Consider the following 11,875-nt stretch of genomic DNA (forward strand, 5'->3'; position numbering starts at 1 on the left):
CCCTGCGCGCCCCCGCCCCGCTGCGCAACCCCCCGTCCCCCAAAGAAAGGCCCCGAACCCGACCGCAGCCAGGCTTCGAGAGCTGCAGCAACGCCAGCAAAGCCACCCTGCCTTGGCTACCCGCCTGGCCCTGTTCGGAAAGCAGCCCACCCCTCCCCAGAGAGCCCCTTCCCCACCACAGCCTCTGAAACGCGTTKGGGTGGCGCCTGCTTGCAGCAAAACGATGCTGCAGCGCGGCCCCGCTGCTGTGCCGGCGGGTGACGCGGGCGAAGCAGGCCGGAGCCGCGGCGCAGGGGGCAGAGGCGGCGCAGGCGAGCGCACCCGCCTGCGGAGCGCACCCGCCTGCGGAGCGCACCCGCCTGCGGAGCGCGCCTGCCTGCGGAGCACACCCGCCTGCGGAGCGCGCCCGCCCGCCGTGCGCCTCCCCGTGCGCCTCCGCTCCTGCCCGCTGGCACGCGCCAAGCCCGGGAAACACCCCAGCGCAACACCCTCCCCCCAGCCAGACCCCCTCGGTATCTGGGCAGCGAGGATCCTAAACGTRATAGCGCTTTAAAAAACAAAACCGCAGCCAACCTATATATATATATGCGTGTGAGTGTGTATATATATATATATGTATGTATGTATGTATATGTGTGTATATATRTGTGTRTAYAMWATRTGTGTGTGTCTCKMTATAGACACACACACATACACACACTGTGACTATATACATATAAATATATATATATAAAACTATATATATATTTATACACATACACGTTACGGCGAAGGCGCAGGGCCGGCGGCGCCCGCCGGCCGGCGCGCTGCCCCCGAGCACGAGCTGCCGCGGCCCTTCCCCGAGGCCGGGCTGGAGCGGGGCTCGACAGGACGAGGGTTGCACCGGGCCTCGGTTCAGCCCCTCCGGCCGCTCCGACCCGCCGTCACCGGGAGGTGGGCGCCGGTGGGGCCCTCACCGCCCTCCTGTGCCCCCCCGGTCCCACCAGCGCCAAGCCCCAAGGCCGGGCGCCCCGCGGCCCCGCAGCCCCGCGCCGAGCGCCCCGGCGCCGTGCAGCAAGGAGCTGGAAAACAGCAGCTTGCGCGGGGCGAAAAGCAAACAAACGCAAAAAAAGCAAGCAAGCAAAAAATAAATAAAAAGACTTTTGCTTAGTTAGCTAGCGGTTAAACACTAGCCTGTCCCTAAACTTTGCTCTGACCGGCTGGACCATGCCCCCAGCTGCATTTGTTCCTGACCGACCGTTAGCTTGGAAAGCGTCTAGTAATGGCATAAACCAGCGCCTACCTCTGAGCTCTAACAGTGCCCAAAGCAGCACTCGGTTACCAACCCCGCCTCGAAAATGTACATTTTCATTTTTCCTTTGGAAAGACACGAACAGTAGGGACACTTTACTATATACCCACTGAGGAATAAACTTTTTTTTTTTCAATTCATAAATATAAACATATATAGTTAAAAAGTGACAATTTACAAAAATACAATTTATTGCTGACCTCTGGGCTTGTGACGTCCCTTGCGGCACTGCGAGTTTAAGCAGTTTTAGGTTTGTCAGATTGAAACATGACCTAGCAAAACCAGAAAGTTTGCTGTCATACGGGTTTTTTTTTGTTTGTTTTTAGGTGTAAAGAAACATGTACAGCAACACCCACTTGAAACAAAATAACGCTGCCGTAAGAGCAAGGAATCTTTGTCTGTAACCTGAAAAAAAAATTGGCTACAGGGAGTCAGAACCACATAAATTTATCATCTGCACTTGTTAACCAAAATGAACCAGGACAAATATCTTACTGGTTGTGCTGTGAGCTGGTATAACAAGAGTAAGAAATTCAGGCAAAAGTGGTGTTATGTGAATTAGCAGCATTATCCAATCGGCTGGAAAACAAAACCTGTGGGCTTGAGGTATAGAGAAAAGGAAAAAAAAAAAAAAAAAACCCCACCAAAATCCACGCTGGCCCCCAACACCGCAGTGAGCTACGCACACGCGCCTCGGCGGGGTCCTGCCGGCCGCCGGCGCGTGGTGGCCCCCGACGCGGCCCCCTCCCTCCCCAGGYGGCCCCGGCTCGCCCCCAGCGACTTCTAGGACTTCCAATCCGGAGGACGGACCGAGCCGGGAGCCGGAGCTGCTCGCGGCCGAGGCCCGCCGCGCGCCGGCAGGGCTGCCCGCGGGGAAACGCTCACGGACACGGCCCTGCTGGGGGCCTCTCCGCCTCGGGCAGCGGCGGCCGAGGGCCTGCCGCGGGCCCGGCCCGGCGCTCACGGCAGCTGCATCTCCGGCACGTCGGGCAGGCTGCAGGGCTGGCCCTGCGCGGGGCGGCTCGGCTGCTGCGGGTGCACGAAGTAGCCCACGGGGCTCTGCTGCGCGGCGTGAGATGGCTGGAAAACGCGCTGGGTCGGCCCCGCCGGCACCGGCTCGGGGCTGTGCATCTGCAGGGCGGGGTGGGAGGCACGGGTCAGATCAGCCCCTCTTGCTGTGGGGGCTGATGCTGAGGACCTGAGCCACAGCCCTAAGGTCATCACTACCCGGCAAGGCTACAGGTTGCAGACGTGCAGCTGGGGATGCTGGAGTTACCAGCATGACAGCTGCCGCCTGGCGAGCACGAAGGTGAACCAAGCCCTGCCTGTACTGACAGACCCTCTGTGGAGCCCAGCAGAAGACTCCAGCAGCGATGGAGAGCTAAAATACGCTTCTTGGAAGCCCAGCAAATTCTGCTGGATGTGCAACTTCCATCCTCTGCGGGAAGGAGCTTCGGGCAACAGCTGAAGAAGCTGCAGAGCAGCCTTGTCCCTCCACCACCCTGGGGCCAGGATCCCAAAGACTTAGACCTGCCGGKTCCTCCCCTTCGTTACCTGAAGGTAGAGACGGTGCTGCTGAACCTGTTGTTGTGGCCACTGATGGAGATGAACTGGGGTGCTGGTCTGGTGGGAAGTGAAACTGGTGTGTGGGATCATCAGCGAYGGGGAGAAAATGGGCGACGGGGCTGGAGGCCGGACTGTGCTGCCGGTAATCGGCTGCATCTGTACTGGGGGAGGCAAGATCTGCTGCTCTGCGACGAATCTGCCAAGCGGAGGAAAAGAAAGTGTAAGAAAGAACGTTGGGACAGCATTTGTTAAACCACACAGAGTCTGCCGGAGACGGGCTCCAGATCTCGCCCCTCCGTAAGCCATTCCAGAGCCCCGGCTCTGCGGAGGGACCGTCCTCGCGTCCCTGCTGCGGCACCCGGGGGCTGTCGCGGGCTGGACGCGTACCTCAGGCTCCTGTCCTGGCTGTAGTCAGCCTGCTGCTGCCTGTCACTGACTTCAGTCGGCATCTGCGCAGGCACGGTAACGGGATGTGCTTGCGGAAACACCACGGGGTTGTTGTAGAGGGGCACTGAAATGCTCATCTGTCCCGGCAGACACGTTTGCTGGGCCTGGCTCCCTCTCATCAGGTGCTGCTGCTGCACCTGAACGCAGACACAGACACACACGACATTTTATTTTTTTTTTAATTTCCTACCAGAAGGCTAAAATAAGGCCTTTAAGCATGCAGTTGGCAAAAGGACAGTTAGTGGTGGCATGCTCTCCCTGAGCAAAGTGACAACGCCGGGGCATCTGCCACCGGGGCCGACAACCCCTCCGCGCCGCCGCCCGCGCACGGCAGCGCCGGGATGCCCCGCGGGGGAAGCGGACAGTCTCGGGCCAAACCGCGGGGGAAGGGCGAGGACAGGCGCGAGGGCGAAGGGCTGCAAATCCAAACCTTACATGTTTCTAATGCTTCCTTAAAAGCAGTCATTTTCAGTCTTTTTCAATTTTGGTTACCTAAGCTTTTTCCCAAGGAGATGTGGCCATCTATGTATTGGACTTAGGTCTAGTGAGGATAAACTTGTTGTTTTTTAAAGCTAGCTTCCAGGCATTCCCAGATAGAAAAAGACAGAAACTTTTAAAATTACGCCTAGTTCTCTAAATAATTAGGTTATAACAACTCTCACTGATTACGAAAGATGCATTCTGGTGTAACTGAAAACGGAAATGAGACAGAAGACCAAACCATTCTCCTACACAGTTCTACTGAAGTTAGGAGAAATGCTTTCATTGGTCTGCAGTGATTTAATGCTTTTAGGCCTCTTTTTTTTTTTTTTTTTTTTTTTTTTTTTTTTGACATTGGATTGACATCGCTTGCAATTTCCTCTTCATATCTTAATGCCATTTAGAGACTAAAACATGCACACGGGAGAGAAGAGGGACCACAGAGGGAGGTACAGGTACCAAGGGCTCCCTTCAGCCTAGGTGTAACACTGAACGAGCAAGGGGGCACTCTCCTACGAATCAGTTTTATCCCTAGGAGCTGACAAGCAGTTATTTAGAAAGCCAGGAAACAAGCATGAAGATAAAGCGGTAGCTAGCAACCTGGGAGGAAGGGCCACCAGGTTCCCTAAGGAATTGGCGTGGGGACGGTAAGTGAGGGCCACAGTAGTGTTTTGTCCCAGTAAGGCCTTGCTGCTGCAACTTCTTGGCTGTGCTTTGCCTGGTTGTCTCAGGCTGCTGCTGCTGCGACGGCCTTCTTGGACTCTGGTGCGGCACGTTGTTAAAAACTAAGGGTATCGGTTGCTGCATCAACATCTTTAAGAAAAAAGAGATACAGGAGTTGTTGCAGTTTATACACTGGTTTCTTGTTTTAACGACCTGCTCGACTAACTAACGGCAAGCTCTGCTCAGTAACAYCGCTAGCGCAGAACGAAACGATCCCCGTGCTCTGCATCCCCCTCATCTAACAGAGCAGCTCCCAGGGTGACGAGGTGGGGAACGTCTCAGCTCTGCTCGCCTAGCTCGGGGGTGGCCTGCCTGGGGAAAGCGAGCGTCGCTCGGAGCTGGTGGCCTGCCGACGCCGGGGAGCGAATTCCTTCGCCTGAGCGAAGGGACTGCTCCCGCTGCGCCGGCTGGCCCCGGGCAGAGCGCAGCCACGCCGTCCCCTGGCCTCCCCGCTCTGCTGGGAGCAGCCCGGTGGTGCCAGCACCAGCTCTGGCAGGGCCTCTGCAGCCCGTCCTCGGGGCAGCGCTGCCCTCGCGGCTGGGGAGGAAMCCTTCCAGCTGACCCAGCAGTTATTGCACTACTGCCGCTAGATGGTACTTCCGTTTTGCTACTAAAAATTGGGTTTTCTGAGGGTTCTGACACAGTGGCATCAAGCAAGTGGTACTGTGAGTGCAATGCTATCAGGCAGTCTCTCACTGCCCCCGGACACGGCCAGTCGTGTGTGTGCAACTGTTTGTGGTCTCCTTTCCTTCACACCCACCGCTCTCGCCTCCAGTGTGTCCCAAGAGACATCCCCAGCCCGTCCCCACGGCTTGCACGGGCAGCCACGAGCTACGGGGGTTTACAGTGCAGCAGCAGCAGCCACGCTGAGTCCGGCAGCAAAGTGAACGGTGGATAACAGGAACCAAATATTTGGGCTTGTGCCCGAATATTTACGCAGAGCCAGGGGCGCTCCAGCCCCGTTATGCCCACCCCATTCATAGAAGAAGTGGTGCAAAGGATCTGGGAATGGGACTAGGGATCTGGGAATGGACTAGGGATGCAGCAAGGTTAATCAGCCATTAAACCTTGGAGCAGTTCCTGCAGAGGGTGCTTTTGATTATTTTGATCACTTCTTCAGGATTTTTTTTTCCAAATCAGGAAAATCACTGATTCAACACTTAGAGAGATCCTGATGCCTCCTCTCTCTGGGATACCTTTCCAGCCACTCACACATCTGAGACACTGTACTACCAATCTAACCAGRGCACATTTCTAAATACTTTTGCTGCAGACAATCTTGCTACTGATGAGTGCTCAAAGGCAAAGCAAAGGGTCTGTGGGTCCCYGGAGAGCGGAGAGGTGAGCACCAGGCACCCACGGGCGGCTGCGCACCTGCAGGTTGGAGTCCTGCACTAGCTGGAGCTGCTCCTTGATGACGTGCAGCTCCTCTTGCTGCGTCTTGATGTCAGCTTGCAGTATGCGAGTCCTCTCCTCCAGCTGCTCTTTCAGCTGGTGCATCATCCCCAGCTGCGCRGGGAAGTGGTACACTGGCTGCGGAGCACAGAGAACAGGTCACAGGCGGGACCAGYGCTGCTGCGCAAATTTGTGATGGTGCTGGCTTCAGAAAAATGACGGTGCCTGTGCAGGCAGCTTCCTGAAACATTATTACCTAAGAAACAGCTTTTGACATAGAAAAGATGACACTGACAAAAAAATGCAAGTTGYTTAGTTAACCCAAAGTGCTACTATACTGCCAGAATGGCAGCTCACACGCTGTGGTTCGCTCCAGATCGCSTTCTGCTATACTTCTGCTTAGATGCAGCATCTGTGCATGTGATTCCCCTCCTTTTTAAACATGATGCTGTGCTGATTTTGGACCTCCTACATTTTGCAGTAGCCATTTTGAATTTTAACCACTGCAAGGTCTCCAGCCTGGAGGTCCAGTGCTGCTGTTGGTCGTATTTCCCAACAGCCAGGCTTAAGCTGGATTGTAATCCCACCCTGGGACCTATCCTTAACATCCCAAGTCGGCTGTCTTCAATCCCTTGGTTATGTTCTGGACACTCAGATACTGGATGTTTATTTACTACATGACCCTATGAGGATGAGACTTCACTATGTAGTTATGATTTAGTGACTAGTTACGATGTACTAGCTCCAGCTTTTTTCCCCCCTTGCCTATCTCAATCCCTCTGTGATACCACTTTCCTCTACCAGATCTTAGAGTCAGTCACTAATAATTCAGAGCTGAATCTTCAGCAGGCCCTAACAGCCTGGATAAATCTACATACTCTTTTAGACTGGTCATTTGTTGTTCTACCTGCTYTATCTCTTGCTGAGTAAGTGGTAGTAAGAATCTCACTGTAAGAAAATCTCTATTGCAGAGAGAGAAACTAAAAGGGCATTGAACACTTCATCTTTTCCAGTTGTCCCTGGGAGCCACCTTGGCCTCATGTGGTGAGTTGGATTGGCAAGGGCAGCCAGAGACCATTGCTCCCTCCCTGGCACACGGACAGGTGTGAAGGATGGAGAGTTCGTTCTCCCCAAGGTATGCCAATCAATGTAGAGACACCAGCACGGAGAGAATGAAATTATCAGCACGAGGTAGACTGCTCCTCCCAAGAACAGGAAACAAAACAAGATCCATGCTGTGATTGCCTGAAGTCCCATCACAGCCCTTGCACTGCTCCTGGAGCAAGGCAAACGCGTCATCTCCTGTCTAGAGCTGGTTGTAATGCCTAGAGCTAGTCCTAAGGGTGAGACAAAGGCAGAGAGCGCTAATGCATCGCACAGAGCACAGGAGCTTTCTAGAGACGTGCTTCTCACCTCAATAGTCACTAACCTAGTACCTGTTACTCCTATGTGTGTTTAATGGCTCTCACCCAAAGGCACGTCTGAGTGACCTGCTCCAGCGGACATTCTGCACTACCTTCATGGCCAGAATAGCCCTGCACAGCCTGCACAAGCCTCTTCAAWCCCCCATTCAGCAACGAAGTGGAGTGCAGCCACTAAGTCTGCCCAGTGGACAGGACATATGAGTGCATTTAACACAAATAAAACACGTACCATCACAGCTTGCTGAGAGGGAACTGCCGGCTGAGCCACAGGATGCTGACTGAGGTGGTCAACAGGGGCTTGAGGAGTTGCTATGGCCTAGAAATGAAAACTTTACCTTATTTTAGGTCCACAGCACTTCTACTGTACAGTGCCAGAAGACTTGCTCATTGGTGTTGTATCAAATCATATTAGCCAAACAGACATCACTGATGAACTAGTTCAATTACAAAACTCCACATGGAGGTTTGAGGATGTGTCTAAAGGGAGAATTTAAMCTCCGGCATGCCTGCCTGCTAACTCTAAATCCTCAGTTTGAACATCATTTGAACATCCTGGATGAAATTCATTTCATGTGTACAAGCCCTGAGAAAACTGGGCTTGTGGTATGAGGATGCACATGACCTGGAGGAGTGAACTGACTTCCAGAAGACAAGGGGCAGCCATGCAACCTCTGCCCAACCGCTCCACCAGTGCTGAGAGCAGGCAGTTCCTTCACAGCCCTGGGAAACTTCAGCAACCCTGAAGACTAGCATACAGGGATGGGCTGGGATCACGGGACGGGATCAGACTTCTCTGAGGGCTCCGTGCACCCAGCTGACGGGGGGATGTAGGCCYGCAAGGCTCATTGCTGTGAAGTGGCTTTTGACAGCTCATTTCTTAATGATATCCGTCAGGGAGGTTCGTAGGGCCTCCTACCTGAGTGCTTCCACTTGATGCCAGGCGCAAAGCTGCCTTCTCTGACTGACCCATTGGCACTGACGGCCTGGTGGGAGTGCTGGTGTCTGTGTGCCGCATTGACGATGTGGCTGGAAAAAGGAAGGTTTATTGTGATACGGCAGCAATCAGAGGCCGTATCAAACCCATGCCCGCTTACCCTGGCTAAGCCTGAACTCTCTGCATAGGCGATGCGCAGCAGCTGCTGCTGCTCACAGCCAAAGGCTGTTGGTGGTCCTCACCAACACATCTGCAGCAATAATTTCATAAAGATGGGAATTACGCAGGAGTCAGCTCGGGCTGAGCTGGATCCCCACACYGCACATGCCGTGGGCTCCAATAAACACCAGATTACTCCAGCTTTGCAAGGCACTTTCCATCAGCTGAGCCACAGCAAAGAGCCACGCGGAGCCACTGGAAAGCTCCCAGCTGAGCTCCTGCGGGCTGGCAGGCTGCTGTGCCCTGAGCCCCGCTCCTCACGGCCCCCCGCGCGGCCCCGGGCTGCGCCGACACCTACACGCCGAGTCGGAGAGCGCCGTGTGCGAGGAGCGCCGGGAGCTGTGGGACGAGAGCGACACTCCCTCTCGGCTCGGCTCCTGGCTCTTCCCGCACTGCCGCACGTCCAGGTAGCTGCCGTGGCTCTGTGAGGGCGAAGCACAAGCAGCGACACTATTAGCAGGACAAGGCAGCATCGGAGGGGACCTCCTGCTTCACTYGCCTCTCTGACTGCACGGTTTCGGGGGAAAAAGGCTGAGATCGGGTTCTCAGAGGGCCCCACTGCAGCGTAACAGCACCGAAGGCTGCAGCAGCCGCCCGGTGCACTACCGCCGGCTGAAGCGCAGCGTGTCCGGGTGCAGACGGGGTCCTCGGGATCATCCCCAGGTTCACCTCGGCCTTGGGCTGCCGGCGCGCGTTCCCACCGCCAGCCCGCGGGACGGGGACCCGCAGCCCCGGGTGCCCCGAGCCGGGCGCGCGAGAGCCCCGCTCGGCATCCGCGCTCGCCGCGCGGCAGTCGCCAGCGGCGGCAGCAGCTCCCCGGGCTCCCCGAGCACACGCCTGTCCGCCCGCGCGATGGGGCGAGAGGTTTCGCTGCCGGCGCGACAGGCGGTGCCCGGGGACTGCGCCCTGCGCTGCCGCGCTGCCTGCTCGTCCCCGCTGGCACCCGCGGAGCTGCGTGCGAACGGAAATGCGCCGTTGTAATTAGTTGCCTTCTGCCCTGTTTCTTCGGGGAGACTTTCCACCTCCCAGGCATGGGTGACCACACTGGCCGTGGTGTCACCCTCCACATGCCTCCCTGGCAGCTCCGCAGCTTCCTGTTCCCCTCCAGCAGATGAACCAATTGCTCCCTCTGCCTCTCCTCCAGCCACCAACACCTTACACTGACAGATGCACCTTAATGTCTGTAGAAAAATATCTCGGCTATCGACAGAGGAGGGAAGGAAGACACAGAAGGAACTGTGCTGTAGTAAGACAGAAGCAGCTGTTTGCAAAGTGGCCTTTGCTCRAGTGCAGAAAGGTCTTTGGGACAGCTTCCCCTGCTCTTCCCTCCAAAGGGCTTCTGTAAAATAATATCTGAAGAGCAATAAGGCTAATGGAATGATAATTACCCAACAATCCACTTAAAATCACTTTGATTACTGGTCTTATTTGTAAACTATTGAGAAGAAGAGCTTAAAKGTAATCGAAATGACCCTGTTAATTGAGCAGGCGTGTTGGGATGCCAGACTGATTCAAGCCATGGCAATTATTGCTTTAATCTCAATCCTGCTCTGGGTAGGATCCTGCCCAGTGCTGGAAAGAGACCTCGAATAAGAATCGTTTCCCCTTCCCTGCCAGGCACTGCCCCATCACCACCGTGAGCCAGCATTAGCAGAGGAGGGCTGTGCTCCCCGCCGTGCTGCTCTGCATTCAGATTCGCTGCGGCTGAGGAATGGTGATAACGGCATCAACTTATGCTCCAGCTCCAGCTTTATTATTCGCCTTCTGAACCGAGCTTGCTTCAGTTATCATTTGAGTAAAGGTCTCAGGAAGATCKGGTAAAGCAGAACAGCAGCAGTGCRACTCCTGAATTTGCAATTTGCCTATTTATGCCTGAAACAAGAAGGGGCAGTTTACAGCCATGTAGCATTAAAAATTCTCAGGGTCTGTTGGAGTTGTAACCCAATAGATGGCTTGGAGGGAGAGAGGAGTAAAGGAGAAGCAGCAGGAAGAACAGGTATTTTCCTAAGATTAACAAGCAATGATTCTGTGTGGGCTAAAAGCCTATTCATTTAACTGAGAAGGCCCACGGTACCTTTAAAGAGGAGGATGCCAGTTCAATTGATGACTCTTCAAGGCCAAGATCTCGCCTTCTTTCAGCTCGAACTTCTGCATAACTTAAAAAAAAAAAAAAAAAAAAATCCAATTATTCAGTGGTAGGCATTGAATGTAAGCATTGAATATTTACTTTATGCAACAACCCTGACAAACAGGTCCCTGAAGAGTTTTCATTTGGAGTCACTGGCTTTGCACAGCTCATACACTCACACGCACACTCACACGCACACTCACATACAAGGTGCTAAGAGCAGTGTTGTCATACTGCTTTACAAGCCGTGAATAAATGCAAGTGCTGAACAGCCATAGATTAGAAACACCAGTGCAGAGTCACAGTCCCACTCTAGCCTAGCAAGACTACAGGGTCTATGTGAGCAGTTGCACTAGTAATTCCCCGCACAAATGTAGACATTCCTTCACACATTTTGGCCCTGGATGCTTTAAGGCAAGACTAAAGGCAAAGTGCACTTGGTCTTTGAAGACAAAATAGGTGTCTTTGTCCTCATGATCATTTTCTTAACACAGGAGCTTCCCATTTTCCACAATCAGGTGGAAAAGTGATCCCACAGCTTCTTTGCAGGTAAACTGCCATAGGAAACGYATGTTCATTTTCTAGCCTGCCAATGATCAAGACCGAATTTCTCACACGTTGTGCTGGAGCTCAGTGAGACCCGCGGCAGTGCCAGGGAAGGCCCTCGCAGCTACGTGTGACCGGCCCCCTCGCTCGGGCACGGGACCCTGTTTCTGGGGGCTGCGGAATTAAGCCAGAATTCAGTTTGCTGAAATATTAATGGATGGTAACCTTTGCGGGGGTAATGGCAGTTGCTGAGCTGAACTCAAACCGCTGTAGGCCCTGAGTTTTCCTCAATTCACTTTTTAAGACTAAAGCTCTATTGTCTGTTTCAGTAATATATCTAAACCCTCAGGGACAGAACTATATTTCAAAGTCTATTTAAGACTATATCACTAGGTATAGTGGTGTATCTAAGAGGTACTGGAAGCAGAAGGAAGAAACAAGTCCACACACAGTAAATTCAGAGCCTAAAGTGCAGCCGAATTCCCTGAAGGAAGGCAGAAACAACACGGTTCAAAAGCAATCTCTCTATAAAACATTTGCTTAAAATAGCATGTCATGTAGTTTGTATCAGCACACACAATTCTAACCACTTAGACCTGCTTATTGGTGTAAGATGTTCTCAGTCTGCATTTGAGAATATCAAAAACAATCCTAGTCTACTAGTGTGTATTTTTCTTTGAGATGTTTGAAAGGAAGGAAGGAAGGAGAGGGAACCAAAAAAA

At 53.6% G+C, this 11,875-nt stretch overlaps 1 protein-coding gene across 1 annotated transcript in view; it reads right to left on the reverse strand.

Moving 5' to 3' along the window:
- Positions 1-2,251: 2,251 nt before the first annotated feature.
- The window catches only part of PASD1 (PAS domain containing repressor 1), a 28,865-nt gene continuing 19,241 nt past the window's right edge, over positions 2,252-11,875 (reverse strand). The window contains exons 13-21 of the mRNA XM_085319724.1: positions 10,554-10,635; positions 8,778-8,901; positions 8,243-8,352; positions 7,556-7,642; positions 5,882-6,040; positions 4,385-4,597; positions 3,245-3,441; positions 2,846-3,053; positions 2,252-2,422 (exon numbers count right to left, since the gene is read on the reverse strand). Of these exons, the coding sequence (XP_085175850.1) occupies positions 2,252-2,422; positions 2,846-3,053; positions 3,245-3,441; positions 4,385-4,597; positions 5,882-6,040; positions 7,556-7,642; positions 8,243-8,352; positions 8,778-8,901; positions 10,554-10,635 (1,351 nt within the window). The remainder of the gene's footprint in view (positions 2,423-2,845; positions 3,054-3,244; positions 3,442-4,384; positions 4,598-5,881; positions 6,041-7,555; positions 7,643-8,242; positions 8,353-8,777; positions 8,902-10,553; positions 10,636-11,875) is intronic.

Source organism: Rhea americana, unplaced genomic scaffold (assembly GCF_003343005.1).
Source record: "Rhea americana isolate MKP2758 unplaced genomic scaffold, rheAme1 scaffold_6, whole genome shotgun sequence".
NCBI lineage: Eukaryota > Metazoa > Chordata > Aves > Rheiformes > Rheidae > Rhea > Rhea americana.